Below are 17,947 nucleotides of genomic sequence, written 5' to 3'. Positions count from 1 at the left end.
GTTTAACAAAAGCCAACAAAATGAACATGTTTGGTGTTAATCGGTGAACGCACTATCCAATTGGCTCAAACCCTGAATGATATTTGCTTAGACAAGCAGGTAAAATGAAATAAATGTCCAAATTCAATGCATGCACAGTGTGGTTTGCCTGGGTATGTTGTCTTTGATTTTACTCCATGGAATAAGGTGAGTTATTTATGAACGCGTTCATTTGACAAGCCCTATACAGGCTTGTCAAGTAAATGCGTTGATGAATAATTCACGTTATTCCATGGAACAAAATATACACTTCACCCTTTAGGAAACTTCAAGGTCAGATGTTATGTATCCCTTCAATTTGGATAAAAACTAGTCCCTTTGTCTCCAGATCAGCTCAAAATGGTACATGAAACAGCTTCTAGTCCAATAATAGCTAAATCTTCAATTTATCAAAAATTGTCACTTTTGGTCGTAATTTGAAACCTGAAATGTCACATTTATTTTTCAAGCATCTAAGCACCCTGGCCAAGTTCCTACTTGGGCAAGTTGAGCACCGAACTACTTGCCCTGTCGGTGCTGTCTTCACATCAGTACATTTGCCCCTTTTTTGAGCCTAAAAATCATTCAAACCTTAAAATAATTTGCATCCCGCCAGCTCGTAAAATATGAAAATGAACGTTTTTATGATGACAAGAAAATGGAGTTGCAGGCCCAGGCTCTCTAAACTTGGGGGATTTGTGTCAGAACCATGTCAGGCGGATTCAAAACGGAACTTGAATGGGCAAAACAGGCATCTTGTTCCGTTTGCATATGAAATTAAGCTACCCAGGGTGTTTATTTTGATGGACTGGCCAATGACCATGGTAAGAAAAATGATCTATTTTCTTCTACATTTGGGCCAACCTGGGGATCTTTTTGCCGCCACCTATCTGAAAGCAAGCACTGGCACTGAACCAGGTGAAACAAACCTTTCAAAATCCACGCTAGAGGGCGGAAATCATGCTCGAAACAGAATATCTTAAGCGTTGAGATGAATGATCAGAATATGTGTCATGCATACATGATGCAATTTAACCCTAGGGCTGGCTATGTTGAGCACGGACAAGGCGGGCAGCCTTAAATCTGGCCCATTCGTGACACATGTAGGCGGATCCAGATTGTTTTCAGCCTCCCAGGTCAGGCAATGGCCAGGTGACTGAAAAAAGCAAAATAAAGACGGGACGGCCAATGCAATGGTCAAGGGTGGGGGTGGGGCCCACTCGAGTCCTGGAGTGGGCCAAACTTGGGCATAGCCAATTACAGTCAACCGGGGATGGGGGGCTACTTCTCTGAGCGCGGGGGCCATTCCGAGGGAAAACGAAGAAATCCGGGTCGAAGTCCAATGGGAACTTGTGGGCTCGCTGCTGGCCCACGTCGCCTCCCTCCGCCCAGTCACCTGTCATCAGTCACAGATGTAAAGCTGCCAGATATGGAAGCGTCCAAGCCAGATCATTCCCGTTGAAAAAGGGTGGATTGTAATGTTTCCCATAGCCAATATATAATGTGCCCGACCTGTTTTTAGTATTGGGCCTCGTTTTGGAGCGGCTATCCAGCCACTCGTCACTGCCTCCACGAGTGACGAATGGCGTTCGAATCTCGACGAGACTGGGTCATCTAGGGCTGGGCCTGTATTCTGTGCTCGGGAGGTTTTCAAAGTGGACGCTGAGGGCGCTGCTGTGTGTCGAGTGTGTCGAGTCAGTGGAAGTTGTGGACCTGAGCTGGGAGGTGTGTGTATCACAGGACTCATTGCCAGTTGTGAACGTCGTCGTCGGTCAGCCAGTCGCGACCTAGAGTGGGTGTGTGTGGGTGTGGGTGGATCCCTCATTGGACTGACTGCTCCACGGAGATATTTGGGAGATTGGCTGGGACCTGAGTGTGGGTGTGTTTGTTTGTATCTGGAGCGATCGATCCTCCGTGTCCTTTGAGGGACTTTGACGGACTTTGAGGGACTTTAAAGGACTCTGAGGGACTCTGAGGGACTCCGTGGTTGAGCATGTTTTCTTGGATGGGGAAAGAAGACAGTCGGAAGAACCAGGACGTGTATGACTCGGTGAGTCAAGGCCTGCAGAACATCTACAAGCAGAAGTTGTTGCCCATCGAGAAGGAGTACAACTTCCATGACTTTCACTCGCCCGCCCTCGACGATCCGGACTTTGATGCCCGCCCCATGGTCATGTTGGTGGGGCAGTACTCCACCGGAAAAACCACATTCATCCGATATCTGCTCGAGCAAGACTTCCCCGGCATCCGCATCGGACCCGAGCCCACCACCGATCGGTAAGTCCAGGCGGGATCAAACCAGCCAGGCCACGCCCCAGAGGGCGTCCGCTCTCAGAGTGGCCTGAATGGGAGGCCCAGCCATGGTCTTAAATAGGGTGTCAGATATGCCCGTCAGGTCTGGGCCCATGCATGCATGCATGCATATTATGGACATGGACGGGGAGGCTCAAGTCGAAAATGAACCTTTAAGTGCGGCTTGGCCTTCCCCAAAGTTTGGCGATGAGTCGCTCCGACATTGTCTTTGCATTTTCAGCTCTATCAAAGGACTTAATCCCGAGATAGGTTATATCCCATAAACTCATATGTCAGATAACTTTGGATCCTTTCGACCGGGACCGAAATTCAGGATCCGTCATGGTCTCAACTGGTGGTCGATGTCATTGGCCGAATGTTCATGGTCTCGATCCTAGCCACCTGATCCATATGCCAGTGGTTCCTGGGTTGAACTCCGAGACATGCCAGAGTCAAACCCATGGGACCCTGACCCGCCATCTGGTCACGTGACACCCCCCGAGTTTTGAGAGCTTGAGATGAGATTAATAATAAGCATCCTAGCCATTGATAGTCAGGCCAGCCCTCCGGTTGAAACGAGTTTTCCCCCTCCAATGCATGAAGCCCGTGAAGGAGGGTGAGCCTAGTGTCCTTGGCCCCGAGAACCATTTATTCATGGTCCGGTTTATGGTTAGCTTTGATTCCTCATCCCTGATGGCCGTCAGTATCGCGAATCAGGTAAACGCCTATCCATTTCGATTGGGTGCCCATGGTCACGATTTTAATGTTTGGCCCCACCGAACCCACCCTGATGATTGGACCGATGGCATTCTTATAGTTGTTCGAGTGTGGCAGGATATGGCTGGTTTTCAAACGCCCGATAAACCAGCGTTATCCCACCATCGACGATAAAGTCCGTGGCCGGCCCAAACTCCAGTTCTAGCTACTGTCTCGGCTTTTAAAGTTCAGATTAGACTTCAGATTTCTCATGGCTGCCTGCCTTGGCCTCATTTGTTTGGAGGCAGAGGTGGTAAGCCAGGGCCCAGAGAGCTTTGACAAACATGAATCATCCGGAAATTATTGACTTTGTGGCCAAGCGCTTGTCAAATCAACATTCAAAGTCAAGATTAAATCCTGAGAGAACCTTGAAGAACATATTACATCACAGGGAGAGAAAAAGATGTGTTCATCCGTGGATTTGTTTATATGAGGATGTATTTTCATGATCAGAGCAAGAAGAATGGATGCACATTCTCTGACATGATATGGACGTCATCTTGATGGCATTGGTGATAAGTAATGCGATTGAAAACTCTAAATGCACCATAATCGTGGATTAAAAAGTAAAACCTTGAGTTCATATCTAGGGCTTGATATGCTAGTGTCCAAAACTCGATCAATCAAGAACTCGTTTTTTTTGTTTTCTTCTGTTGCCAGGCTATAGAGCCTTGGACTGATCGTTTCGTTGATGCAACATGTCCATCATGACAAAATGACCTTTGACACTCTTCCATTTTCGTTTAGATTCATTGCGGTGATGCACGCGGATCAAGAGGGTGTGATTCCAGGAAACGCCTTAGTCGTCGATCCCAAGAAACAATTTCGTCCTTTGTCCAAATTCGGCAACGCCTTTCTCAATCGATTCCAATGCTCGCAAACCTCATCAGCCGTGCTCAAAGGTGATTTATATGCTTTTTGCAAATTACCACTAGCCATGAACAGCACAATCTTTGATAATGTCCCAAAACTTACCAGCCTTACCAGTAATAAAGCATTGATGAATTTTCTTGATTTTTTTTGAATTTTCTGCTATTTCATGAGCAACAAAATGTGTAATACCGTACCGTTGTGCGGTTGCCGGTTGCTCCTCAACTTATTTAAGGTCTCCCACTAAATCGAGAATCATGCATTTTTGTTTGGCCCTTCTTGACTCATGCGTTTGGTCATCAATCAAGACGAGTTGCATTTGAATCAAGCCAAGCTACAAACCTCCAGAGATATATAAATATTATCATCCTTCAGGCATTTCTATTGTGGATACTCCTGGTATTTTGAGTGGAGAGAAACAACGAACCGACCGCGGTTACGACTTCATCGGTGTTCTTGAATGGTTCGCCGAGCGAGTAGATCGAATCCTGTTGCTGTTTGATGCACATAAACTGGACATTTCTGACGAGTTCAAGAGGTCAATCGAGGCCCTTCGAGGACATGATGACAAGATCAGGCACGGTCACACCGCATGTTTCGTTCTAACGTTAGACAGCATGTTTAATTGTGATGTTCTTCCAATGCAGAATCGTCTTGAACAAGGCCGACATGGTCGACCATCAGCAACTGATGCGCGTGTACGGGGCCTTAATGTGGAGTCTCGGCAAAGTACTTGGCACCCCGGAGGTGGCACGGGTATACATTGGTTCATTCTGGGATCAGCCCTTGCGATATGATATCAATCGAAGGCTCTTTGAAGCCGAAGAACAGGATCTGTTTGCAGATTTGCAGTCATTGCCCAGAAATGCGGCCTTGCGAAAACTCAATGACCTGATCAAGCGGGCGAGACTAGCCAAGGTCTGAGAACGGTCAAAAAGTTGAACGACCAAGAGAGAACGTGTTGATTGACGATGGATGATCTAATCATGTTCTAGGTTCATGCTTACATCATCGCGGCTTTGAGGAAAGATATGCCCTCCATGTTTGGAAAAGAGTCCAAGAAGAAGGACTTGATCAAGAACTTGGACGCGCTCTATGGACAGATTCAAAGAGAGCACCAGATCTCTCCGGGAGATTTTCCCGATCTGAAAAAGATGCAAGAGAGTCTGGTCCATCAGGATTTCACCAAGTTTAAGGCAATCGACAAGCGATTGCTCGACAAGGTGGATAAGATGTTGGCCGAGGACATTGCCAAACTAATGGCCATGATCCCAATGGAAGAGAAAGTCAAATTGAGCGAAGGCAGTGACCGCATCGAGGGTGGTGCCTTCGATGGAGTCATGGATAAAGCCACCCCGTTCATGTTCAAGGGTGGCGAAGGTGTGGACGCAGGTCGGGGTGAGGTGGAATGGGTCATTGCCAAAGATCAAGGCAAATACGACCAGATCTTCGATAGTCTCTCTCCTGTGGATGGCAAGGTCACCGGTGCAGGTAAGATATGGTCTTCCCCTGTATTTCAAACATTTGAAAAGATCTTAGAGAAAGTCTTGCCATTTCTTCCCGTTTGTAGCGGCCAAGGGTGAAATGGTTCGCTCCAAGTTGCCCAATAACGTTTTGGGTAAAATATGGAAGTTAGCCGACATTGACAAGGATGGCATGTTGGACTCTGAGGAGTTTGCCCTAGCCATGCACCTCATGAACATCAAGTTGGACGGGCACGATCTACCCACGGAGCTTCCGCCTCATTTGATACCGCCGTCCAAGCGAGGATTTTAGTTCGAAATCGTTCGACAATCTATCCGAGAATGCCAAGATCAGATCTGCGGCGTCAAGGACTGAAAGTTCGGCCAATGGTTGCGTCCATTAGCATTTGGTGTTGCTTTTCCCCCTCTTCCTCCCATGATGCCCTTCCCTGATTTTTGCGATGTTTCATTGTTGCAAAAAAGGTGATACTTAATAATGATCAGACTATATTCTAATCTATCTATATTTGTTAAATCTTGGCCGAGTCCTTCCATCATGAATGGGGAACACGCTGTATGTTTAATTTCTCAAGTAGCATAAAAACACCTATTTTGACGAATAAAATTTCAAACCCACGTGATCCAGGGATCTGACTTTTCATCTCGTTATCGCTCCTTTCCTGGGAAATTCTCCCCTGCGCCGTCTATATATAAGACAATCCATTATTTCTTGACACGACCTCATATCCAATCGAGCCTTTGGCAGGAAAACACTTTCCCCACTTTCCCCAGAGCCGTGTTGCTGTTACCTTAACTTAATTCCACTTAGTTGCAACTTGCAAGCGTAATGAAGAGGATCAGTGTCTTCGGAAAGGTTCTCATCTTGCTCAATTTATGCACCTACATTTCGGCTATCCCTGTTGAGGTCAACCACAGCGAGGTGAGAATCAGTTCACCAACCGTTTTGGCGTTAAAATGTCTTTATATTTTTTTACCCCATCAAGTGCCCAGTGTGGTATGAGGATTACTTTAATTCGTTGTCCTTCCAACAAGTGCGATTGGTCTGCCATTTCTTATCCCGAATCAAAGTTCATAACGACCAACAAGTCATGGAACCCAACCACTCGCTCACCACTCCCACTGCCGAGGATGTCAAGTAAGTCTTCATATTTTCGCCCAGTCCTTGTCTCACCTCACGAGAAGAGACGTAGGGACGTGCCATTTAACTGGTAAACCTGCACTAACGACAAAATTACCTTCGAACAGGGAATTTTTCCACGTGGACAACAACTGGGACATGGAGCAACGACGCCAAGAACTGCTTCAAGTTGAGCGTCAAGAGGAGCTCCTGCGAATCCGCGATCTGAAAAATGCCGCCATCCTCAAGATCCTCGAAGCAGTGAGCCCGAAGAAGCAATTGATCGCCCTACCACTCACGGACCAAACCAGGTCCCGGCCTCGATCCCAAGACGCTTATGCTGGCCCTCGAGACATTGTTCTTGAATATAAGTTTTGATCCAGCTATTCCGAGATCGAACTTGGTCTTCTTGCCTTTGAAATCCTTTGAGCCCCTACATTCCTAGCCAAATCTGCGAATTGGTCCACCGTCACCCTTGAGAAGCTTTGCTAGCGAGTCATCCCAACCTCATCCGTTTCCCATTCCTTCTTTATATTTGTCTTAAGAAGCGGCCAAGTTGGCTCAACGTCATGTCAAAAAAACTTAATAAATCTCATGAACACAAGCCTTTTTCACAACTTGAACCACCCGGACACTCTGAACAGGGTGGGCCCACCTTGTAAACCGATGCAACGCCATTTTGGCGCACATTGCCGCCTGGTCCATAGTTGCAAACAAGTAGTCTGGTCCAGCCTCCGTCGCTCTCAAAACCCGAGAATCCGCATCCAACCTAAATGAAATTATCAAAGATAGATTGAATAATGAATCCACTCAATGGCCCTTCTTGGCACATACGTTGGTGGTTTGAGCCCAGATCATCTGAGTAAAGTGACCAATGCCGCCAAAGTTGACCACCCGACTGATGTTATAACCAAGGTCTTTGAACAAACTGAGCTCGTCGAGCCATCCTTGAATGCTTTGTTGGATGGGAACCACGACAGAACCATCGGAGGGCCACTTCCAAGACGAAAAGAGGTTCTGTCCAACTCGCGGATATTGTGGAAGCGACCTAAAAAAAAGTTTTTTGTTTTACTAATATTGGTTCAAACTGGATGGGTAAAAGGCTTCACCTATTTTCGTCGTGGTCGTCAACGCATTGGTTGGCCCAACGTTGGGCAACTTCCGCTAAGTCGTCGTTCCATTTGAGTGCCACCATGTTGGAAGACGGTGGAAACTCAGAAATCATACCCAAAGCAAACTGAAAGGTTAACAGGGATTATCGAGCCTGAATGGCTTCCTGAGTTTCAAATTACTTTGCTCCGAACGTGGTTGTGGAATCTTAGAATTGTGGATTGATCTTGTTTGGACAGCTGCAAGTTAGTTTTTGAATCGGTGGAACAACTTGTTCCCTTTGCTGGTAAGCAGAGCGTGTGACTTGGATTAGATTTGGAACAACTAGCAGCCGAAACTTGAAGGCTGGGAAATCCAAAGACCAATACCAGAAGCAGGTTAATGCGTGCATTCATGGTTGGTTAACGACTAACTAATTTACCCCTTTTGAGTCTTGAGCGAATTTATAATTGAGGCTTAGATCCAAACAACTTGTATTTATGCTGGTACTCGCCATGACACAAACAACTATTTGGAAATAACAAGAGGGTTTATTTGTACTGAGCGCGTGGCCTATATGGACGAACAAATTATTTGTCTTCTTCAACACCCTTTTCGTCGACACACTTTGGGAACATTTCTCCCGGAACCGTTATTGTGGCATGGTTGTATCTAAAAGCAAAAAGAAATTGCTTTGAGGAAAATTTCCTGCCTTAATAATGCAAAATATGATCACCTTGGGTATTTCAGTTTGAGACGAGATTTGACCCATTCTTCTTGATCCTCGTCCCATTGCTCAATGAGATCCACCCCTCCAGGCCAAGAATAACCGCCAATGACCGAAAGTTTTCCTCCTATGAAGCCAATACCGGGCATCATTCCTATAAAAGGCAAATAAGTTAACCGCCTATTCGACCCCTCATCGAACCAATCGAACATCACCTCTGCCTCGGTTAAGTTTCCCCAAGGTTCTCCAACCAATCTGTGTCTCCCAATCCAAAAACTCAACTAAATCATCACCAGTCGCTCCTCCAACCACCAAGATACCTTTTTGACCGGATATTGTCGTGGCTTCACAACCATGTTCAACCTTAGGGGTGGAGGTAAAAGAACGACCAACATTACGGTAAGTTTCAAACGTAAATAGTGTGAGAAATTATACTCTTTATACCTTTGCCCTTGTGAGAGATGGCAAACTGTTCCATTTCTTCCCATCGAAGCTTTCGGCGGTTCTAGTTCCAATCTCTGCCAACCAAGCTGGTTTCACTTTGCCCAAGCCCAAAGTGGTTCCACCTGTGATGACGATGTGATCTTCGATAGAAACAGCACAGGCTTTATGTCTGGGACTAGTCAGAGTTGTTTCCACACTCCATTCCTGTTTCCTTGGATTATAGGCTTGGACCTGAAATAAAGGCGGATTGAGCTAGCTGCTAGAGGGACAATGCAATCATGCGTCCCATCAAATTTAGGCCATAATCACTTTATCCTGTGATTGAGGTAGTTGTTTGTGGGGAATCTTATTGGTAGAATTCAATTTCAGCGGCTAAATCGAAAACTATCGAGCTTCTGGAAAGGCCTGTTTTTGAAACCTCATACCTCGGAGTTTGGGGCTTGGACGTTATTCGGTATGAAAATACACTCGACAAAGTGATAAGCGGATGCTCATTTTGGGTAACGTCCAAGCCTTAACTTAGAGGTACAAGAGTTTTAAAAAAACTCGCCTCGCTGATCTCGTGTTTGAGAGTGTTAGAAAACATAAATTGATGGGGGAAAAAACAGCCTGTCTTTATTTAAGCACGCTCGTTATGTTGGCCACAAAGTTGTCAAAACGTTCGTTTTGGCTTTAAGAGAGGCTAGCTTCTGGTCAGAAAAAATCGAAACGCCTCTGGGACAACCCTTACTTTGGCAGGGAGGAGCTTTTAGGTGCCGAACCCTCAGGGGAGACAAAGCCAATCATTTGATATTTTGAACGCTCGCGAATTTGGTCACCCTTATGAGGCGCGCTCCACTGATGAAGTGATTAAATATCAAGAGTTGGAATTTTAAGAAGTAATCCCAAATATATGTGAAGTGATGGATTGTGAGTAGTAACAATTTTTTTACCTTGTCAGTAACAGTGTGGTCGTAACTGTCATCGCCCGTCGAGCCACCCAAAACCCAAAACTTGCTCTTGAAGAAAGCAACCGCCGCTCCATGAACCGGATACATTTGAGGGATCTCCTGCCATTGATCAATGTTCCCTTCTAAGAGCTGCCAGCAATTCGCATTGGGTCTCCAAAACCTCTCGCCTCCCCCACAAACTACGATGGCGCCTGAGGGGTCATAGGCTGCGCACAGCTTTCCCCGACCCTCGGGTAATTCCGGAATGCCTAAAGTAAAAATGACTGATCGGTACTCTAACATATGCACACCAAATGATTGTTTCTTAGAAGCAAATGACCTGTTGACCAAATAGTGAAATTTGGTTGGCAAATGTTGCTCTACTTCGTAGTTTGGGTACTAGGCTAAGAGGCCTCCACTAAGGCGTTTAACTGCGGATCTTTCTAATATCAGACTCCGAGAAACTAATGAGTTTGCCTATGCTAGATCAGGTGGATATAGCATGCCCAGGGGTTTCATAAAGGGTACTGTATTTACGGTACGTATTGCATTGAAAATTAACCGTAATGGCAACATATCTTTTACCCCGATATCTAATGAATAAATCCTTTTCTTCCGTCATCGCCATGGGTAAAAGTGGGCAACCTTGACACTGATTAATAGACCTCGAAAAACAAAGTTGCCTTTTTGTCGAAATATTTTTTGAAGTTGAGATTAATCCGAAAAAAAAGTTGAGGAAATGTGCAAAATATGTGTAAATATGCTAAAACAAGTTGCAATAACGCAAAAATAATTGTCACAACGGGGAAAAGGTCATTTGTAGTCCCTATTAGCATCTTTGCTGCATTTTTATCTGTTGAAAAATTTAGGCACTCGACTGTATTTACTAGGCTATCCATGGAGTTCACAGGAAATGTATTGCAATGTTCCACATTAGGACACGCTTTCAATTGGTACAGATCCCAAGCAAGGGACAAGTTAAAAAGGAAGCAGAAAAGGACTCAAAGGACAATGAAAGGGCCAAAAATGTCCCAAAATGAGAAAAAAATGGAGAAAATGAACAAAAAAGAGTCGAGAAAGTGAAAAAGATGAAAAAGGCCAAAAAAAGTTTAAACGTTTTTTCAGGTTTAAACTTTTGTTTTCGAGGTCTACTGATTAACTTAACACGGTGGTACCCACAATACTGATAAAGTTTTTTTTTCAAATGCCAAGACTTCTAATAACGATTATCGTTGTTATTTAAACAAACGGAACAGTTTTTGTAAAAAAATCATCATGGATTCTAGCTCAGATTATTATGTAAATCCACTTAAAACCTACAAAGAGATAATTTTAAAAATATAATCGATAGATGTTGGGTGTAGCTTTAGTTGCGTTTTCAACTAAAATTTTATCTAAATGCATGAAGCAAACATTGAGATATCTTGTTTTCAGAGTTTGCATTTGCATCAATTTTGACTACAAATTGCTCCGTTCATATCTTAAACCAATTGCCAAGATATATAATAAGCTTTTTCTATGCCTAGAATATAAATGAAAATATTTCACTTTTCTTAAGCAGGTAAAAAACCCGCATATAGTTTGCAATGTAACTTATAACTTACTAAATGTCAATATTTCACAATTGTGATTCCATACTTGTCAATCACAATTTTAATCAAGCTTATTCTTGAATTTTGGCAAAAATCTATTAACTTTGAAATAAAACATTGATAGTATGTAGAAATTAATTAATGCAAAAAGTGACAAATTTGAAAATTAAACTGTCACATGTATCGTTCAAATACTTCAGGAACATGAGAGAGCTTTTGGCACTTAACAAAAATGAAAGGTAATTTTACATGTTAAAAAAGTTTTAAGCGACATTTTTTGCTAATTTTAGCTTTGAAAGAAATCTTAAAGAAAATGGAAAAATGTTATTTCCTGTCGTTTTATTGAAAAAGATACTCATCTGCCTTGGAAATAACTGGAAACACAATTAGGCCACTTTTCGATCTTTTACGGCGTAGTATCTAATAGAAGTTTGTGAAATTTTACACCAATACATAACTAAGACTACGTTTAATACTGATTGACTAAGTTTTTGACATTGATGCACTTTAATGGACTTTAAATTATTTTACACACTTCTCTGAGCTACTTTTAAACATGTGTATTTCATAAAAGTTGTTCCTTTTGCTTCTTTGACAAAGAAAAAGATATCGAGATGTCTTGGCATTTGAGCAATCACTTAACTAGAAAATATAACCACCGTGTAATTTAGTTAGCAGATCCTACAAACTTATTGCTTGCTAGTTTATTCATTTTGTGGCCTGCTTTAATTGCTTGATGATTGGATAGATACGGCAGGGATTAGAATTGGCAACTTCTAATCCAATCTATCTTTCCATTCCAATGTCGCCGTCGACCTTGCATCAAAGCACTAAGATTCAGGACTAACACGTAAAGGTTCATATTTAAGGAAAAAAGAAAGCCAAACCATGCATGCTTACTGTAGAGGCAAGAAGTGAGGGAAAAGACCAATGCTTTTATTGCCTCGGATTGGAGACGCGTAAGAAGAAAGCAAAAGTGTTGAACTTCCTAACCAGTTAGAACTTGCCTGAAAGTCGGCACAAGCCGTTAGATCCAATAATCTCAACCGACTTGGAGTGCTCATTTTCTCTGGAAGCGGAAGTCTCGCCCCCGATCACCATGACCAAAGAGTCCTCGTCGTTTTCCAACGGGCACACCTCATTATCACAGATCATGCTGTCCTGGCTTTCTCCATCACAACTTCCGAGGCCTGGAAGCTTTTCTCTGACTCGGGTTAGAATGCCTCCGCCACAAGTTTTACTACAAGTGCTCCAGTCCGTCCACTCTGACCATTCACATCCCAAGATGACCTCTAAAAGACCAATCATCTTAAATTGTCCATTCAGGAATGAATGTCCTTGTCCTAAGGATTGATAGCTTACCGTTGGTTTGATCTTTGCTACAATGTTCTTTGAGATACTCGATTCCGTTTCTGAGATTGTTCATGACGAACAATTGGTGCATGATCTGTTTGCTTTGTGTCTCCATTTGATTGGTCATGTCCTTGTTGTCCTTCTTGGTAGCTCGACATTGCCGCCTCATTGACGCCAAATCCTCTTTCTCCTTCTTTAGTTTCTCCTGGACATCCTTTCTTGTGAGACACTCAAAAGGCCTTTTATTCAACGAAATTTTCCAAAGCTTCTCTGTTTCACGGATGAAGTCGTCCATCTCATTGGGATTGCTTTTGTTATGATGGGTGTCGACGAAGACCACGGGGATCTCGAAATCCAAGTCGAACTTGTTCTGAAAGATCTCTCTAAGCTGTTTGGCATAATTTTTCATCGTGACTCCTCGACTTAAGCGCTCTTCCACGTGAGTCTCTTTGAAGGACCAGAAGTTCACCACCAGGACCACGTTCGACCAGAAATTGCCAAACATCTTGGTAATCATTGCCAGGGTCCGCTTGAAAGGTCGTGTGAATCTATCCTTGTATTTGTAGACAATCAAGAAAGAGTCCACCTCTCTGACCTCATCTCCCAGAACATTCATAATCTCGTCAATGAATTCAGCATCATCGGTGTCTTTAAATCCAGGCGTGTCCACCACTGTGATATTGGGACCCGTACCAACAAACCTGAAATTTATTACCAAAATCATGTTATCCACCCCTCCTTTATGGGCTTTCATTATCAGATGTAACAAAATTTTCCAGACAGCTCCCTTCATTCTCAGAGAGACAAGTGGGGTATTTAGTATATAAAAGGAACAGCTAAAGAGCCCTTCTAAACGAAACACGTTAGGATCAAAAGTGTCTGTCAATCATGATCAGGATTCTTGGAATCCGAGCGGATCCAACTTCATGTCAGATCTCTGTTCATGAAACGAATTGACTTGTTGCCTAGGCATGGATACCATCCTTTTGGAATTATTTTTCAATAAATATCGAAGCATTTGTAGAATAAATACCTTCCAGTACTGAAGGTGGTGACTTTAGTTTTGGACCTCAGACCATGCCCGATCTTGAACGGCAATTTTTTGCGGAGTTTCTTGTCATTGAAACTGGCGAGATTATCGAAGCCCAATAATGTGTTCGCTAAAGAGGATTTGCCCACGCCTTGTTGTCCCAACATGACAAATCGGGGCCTTGGGAGTTCCCCTTGCTTGTACAATTCCATACCAGACTGAGTCTCAGCATTGGACACTTTCTCTGAGTCATCAATGATCAAAGGAGTGAAGGCTTTGTCTGGAACTTCTACAGACTCTTCAGGTTCCATGGGAGAAACATCGTTGCCCATTTCTAAGAGAAAGAACAACTTGGGGAAAAAACAAGGGAATGCAGACATGAAAATATTAAAAGTCCATTACCACCACCATAAAGATCCGCATAGTCATCACTAATAACAGGAGGTGGAGTGACGATAGCTTGGGGAATGTCATCATGGGCATGGGGAGCGACTGGTTCTGAATTGAACTGTTTTGGTCTAAAGTGGCCATAATATCTTATCTAAAATTGAGCTGAGTTACCATGAACGCCTGAATCTCCTTCAATATCATTGATTTCACTGTTATCGTAATCCTCGTTGTCTCCGTTGGTATCTTCGCCATTTGGAGTGTCAAGAATGATCCCAGTGCCATCCGGAAAGAACAGTTTGGTGTCGTTGATGGCGTTCAAGACCCCTTCTTTCACGTGGAATTGGCTTAGATCTATGTAATCGGTATTGGCTCCATATTCTTGTCCCAAAACACGCTGGAAGTTGTGACAAAATTGTAGACAGAGGAAGAAAATCTGCACCAATTGAGATTGCCCCATCCTCACTCAGACTGAGGAGAAGACGAGGAGACTTCCAAAAACTCACTCACTCGGCTGACCTTGTTGGACAATTTCCCTCCTCACCACGGATGAGTTGTTCAAAGAGAGAAAGAGAGACCCATAACAAAACACTGATTGAAATATTCTTCATCTAGTACGGCAGATTATTCTCGTTGTTGAGGGGTGGAAGCGGATGTTAGGATGTCTTTGGAAGGTTTTTGCTATCTAGGTATATCCTGTTGCAAATTTTGGAGGTAGATGAACAACTCTTGACAGTGCAGCTTGTCTCTAAAGGGAGAATCAAATTACTGTCATGAGCTTCAATTGAATCAATGATGTCATGTGTATGTACGTGTGTACACTCTGTATCTTGGGTAACATGGTGTCTCTCATGTTGCCGTTACAGAAGGCGGTTAAGGCTACGAGAGTGTGTAAGTTATTCCTGGAACATACAGTACACTAACAGTTGATGTCAATCTTAACAATGCTAATTAAGAAACGGGTCAGATCAGAACCAACGCAAAATGAAACTGTACCGTGACCTCGCGAGAATGTGCTTTTCAGTTTCTGTTTTGAGAATGTACCAAGACAATCTTTTTAAGTTTTTGCAAGTTTTTCATCTAATTTACCTCATTTTTATGTACATTTAGTGCTTTACTTCTAATAAGAAACCGCATGAATCAAGTCTGAAATAGTTTTGTTTTTTTGCTCTTCACGACCGGGAGAAGTACAGTTTCATCCAAGATGTCTTCACATTGGACTCTAAAAATCTATGCCATATCCATGGGGTACGTCAGTAGTTGAGTGGAAAGCTCGGGCGAAGATCGAACGTCTTCTAGCGAGGTTTCAGAGAGCCTTCCTCTCCACTGAATTTTATTGCCGTACTCCATGCCATATCTTACCAATTGTACAGTAGACGCTGGAGGTCGGACGACCGACCACTTGGCTGGCTAAACAAAACAATAAACCGGTTTGTGATCAATGCCCATGAGACCATCCATTGTACCGTTTTACCAGCCGAGTGGTCGGTCGTCCGACGTCAAGTGTCTAGAAATCTATGGATATGGATGGGCATCAGGGCCTGCCATTGATATTGAGTGTGATGAAAAGGAACGACCTAATCGGATAATGAATAAAACTAGCGAGGATAGCTGAGGCACTGGTAGCAGAAAACTGCTATGTACCATGAAGGCCGAACTGAAGACTCAATTGGACTTGGTCGCTGAGCTGCATCGTCCAGAGATGATGGAACAATTGGAAGATAGCAAAGAGGTCAAAAGGGTGTTAGAGGTTCCTCAATTGTATTTGTAATCTGTTCCTTTTATTACTTTGGCCAAAAAGACTAATTAATGACTCTTACTCGACCTTGCCCAACGAAAACATCCAACAACGCGTTTGAGTCAAAAGCAATTTTAATTTGGAACTATATGCCAGTTGAGGCTAGGAGAGAACTAAACCAAATCATGTTTAAAAAGTTGCAAAACTAATTCTAACGACAAAGCATTTCATTTTTTTATTTGCTAATTGCAACAGATTTATATTCTCTGTGATTTGCTGCCAGGGTCTAGAGGCAAGGAAGAGAATGCAGGAGGGGATTTGGACAACGCTGAACGTGTTGTCCTCCTCCTCGTAAGTGCACTGGACGCATCCGTTGCTGAAGAAGTCCAGGGCTGCCTTGTACCACTCCCTGCCCTGGAACTTTTTCATCGAATTGCGACCGCAATGAAGAACAAGAGAATCAGCTACAACTTGCTTGGAGCACCCTATTCCATCGACTACGCCACTGTACTTGCTTACAAGATCTATAAGGATTTAAACATATCCGAATTGGTCAGTGTCGTGTCCCAATACAAATACTATATTATGGTTGCCTATATTGGAGCTGTGTTGTTAGGATTTGCAATTTGTTGGTGTGTGCAGTTGTTCCTCCAAAATCTGAATCAGGAGTCTCCTCTTTTGACAAGATCTTGGAGCATGTCTCTTGTGGAACTAGACCGAGAATTTGTTGAATAAATGGGATGAATGTTGCGATGAAAGTGACAGTAAATAAACTGTCCCAATTAATCCTGATTTGTTTCTTTTAATCCCTGTTCTGTATTTCCTATTATGACGGTTAAAAAGATTATCGCTACGACACAAGTTAAATTGAGCAATTAGATGATCTTGTAGTGGCAGATCAAGATGCTTTAGAGGCCATCAGGGCCTTAAGGCTTTCAAGTTCTCCAGGTCCTGATGGTGTGACATCTCAGTTTCTGATGAGATGCTCACTGGTTCTTGCTCCTGTTTTCTCGCACTTCATGCGTTGCATCCTGAATCATGGCAAGTTTCCCTGACCCTACACTAACTCTGATGGCCAAAATAACTCTTGAAATGTACCATTTGGTTTGCAGGTCTTGCGTTTAATAGCCATTTTCATAGAGCAAAGTCAGCGCCCTCTGCTTCGTCTAGATGCGGAACGAGAGAGCATGCTCTAGGATGCTAGATTTTATCAAGGAATTAATACATGAAGAATTTATTTCATAAGCATTGTGACACAATGAATAAGCCAACAAGTCCTCTGAGAGACCTATCAAATCCTTTAAGGGTGAAATTCCGAATAATTATAACACGTAAATTTCTTTCTCCCTGAGCACAGTGCTTTTGTGAATTTAAGATTTTGTCCAACAAGTTCATCAAGGTGATATTGTTCAAGATGGTGACTGCAGTGAAGAACAAGAAGTGAATCATCAAATTGATGAAGAACTGCACCTCTGTTGAACTTGGACAACGTGCTCCTGACGAACCAGGGCACCTGGGAGTCAAACTTTTGGGACACCTTCATCACCAAAGGCGGGAACAACTTCAAGAGGGGAAAGTTCAACAAGGACTACTGGGGGGACAAAAGCCTCGGACTGCTACCTCTTATTGAAGGTCAACGGTCCCATCTTTGGGAACGACAACTAGATAACCGGGGCCATGGCCTGCTCCGCATTGGCCATCAAGAAGTGGATCAGCACAAAGGTGGTCAGTAACACGTGAGACAGTTTCTAAGCCATATAGAACTATTGACACACCCTGAGATCTTTGAAGTGCAGCTTGGGCTAATTGAACACAAACAGTTGGGTCAAAATGTTCTTATCATGTTTTTGCAAAAATAAGGATGAGAACTTAACAAGAAGTGGCATACTTTATGGTTGATAACACAACGAGACGAACTACTCTAAAAGCATAATTTTTTCCAGACTTAAAAGTACTGTTTTTTGACAATTTATTGGAAAAAGATTGGCAAAAGTGGTTAGAATGGTTGAGGTATACACTACATCGCATCTTATTTATTGCAGTGGGGAGATTAAAAGTGCTTATAATCTCACTCTCTTAGGATTAAAAGGACCACTCCGAAGGGTTGGTAGTCTTTTTATG

At 43.3% G+C, this 17,947-nt stretch overlaps 4 protein-coding genes across 4 annotated transcripts; 2 read left to right on the top strand and 2 right to left on the bottom strand.

Annotated features, from left to right (window-relative positions):
* The first annotated feature begins 1,695 nt into the window (after window positions 1–1,695).
* On the top strand, window positions 1,696–6,040 carry LOC131890440 (EH domain-containing protein 3-like). The gene is made up of 6 exons (XM_059239780.1): window positions 1,696–2,295; window positions 3,814–3,968; window positions 4,312–4,513; window positions 4,584–4,854; window positions 4,932–5,427; window positions 5,507–6,040. Exons 1-6 carry the CDS (start codon window positions 2,012–2,014, stop codon window positions 5,710–5,712), a joined length of 1,614 nt encoding a protein of 537 aa, XP_059095763.1. The 5' UTR covers window positions 1,696–2,011; the 3' UTR covers window positions 5,713–6,040.
* A 62-nt stretch (window positions 6,041–6,102) lies between these two features.
* Window positions 6,103–7,141, top strand: LOC131890446 (uncharacterized). The gene is made up of 3 exons (XM_059239787.1): window positions 6,103–6,339; window positions 6,404–6,555; window positions 6,666–7,141. The coding sequence occupies exons 1-3, from the start codon at window positions 6,247–6,249 to the stop codon at window positions 6,913–6,915; spliced, it is 495 nt and encodes a 164-aa protein (XP_059095770.1). The 5' UTR covers window positions 6,103–6,246; the 3' UTR covers window positions 6,916–7,141.
* Window positions 7,048–8,053, bottom strand: LOC131890445 (venom allergen 5.02-like). Its single transcript, XM_059239786.1, has 4 exons — window positions 7,830–8,053; window positions 7,647–7,774; window positions 7,372–7,585; window positions 7,048–7,306 (listed from the first exon to the last, which is right to left on the bottom strand). Exons 1-4 carry the CDS (start codon window positions 8,040–8,042, stop codon window positions 7,130–7,132), a joined length of 732 nt encoding a protein of 243 aa, XP_059095769.1. The 5' UTR covers window positions 8,043–8,053; the 3' UTR covers window positions 7,048–7,129.
* A 50-nt stretch (window positions 8,054–8,103) lies between these two features.
* On the bottom strand, window positions 8,104–14,661 carry LOC131890438 (uncharacterized). The gene is made up of 10 exons (XM_059239778.1): window positions 14,263–14,661; window positions 14,104–14,199; window positions 13,705–14,035; window positions 12,681–13,372; window positions 12,326–12,610; window positions 9,730–9,995; window positions 8,798–9,028; window positions 8,569–8,716; window positions 8,363–8,507; window positions 8,104–8,298 (listed from the first exon to the last, which is right to left on the bottom strand). The coding sequence occupies exons 1-10, from the start codon at window positions 14,546–14,548 to the stop codon at window positions 8,217–8,219; spliced, it is 2,562 nt and encodes an 853-aa protein (XP_059095761.1). The 5' UTR covers window positions 14,549–14,661; the 3' UTR covers window positions 8,104–8,216.
* Window positions 14,662–17,947: the final 3,286 nt, after the last annotated feature.

This window comes from Tigriopus californicus, chromosome 11, assembly GCF_007210705.1.
Source record: "Tigriopus californicus strain San Diego chromosome 11, Tcal_SD_v2.1, whole genome shotgun sequence".
Lineage (NCBI taxonomy): Eukaryota > Metazoa > Arthropoda > Copepoda > Harpacticoida > Harpacticidae > Tigriopus > Tigriopus californicus.
Note: the sequence above shows the minus strand (reverse complement) of the source record. Positions and strands in the feature narration are given on the sequence as shown.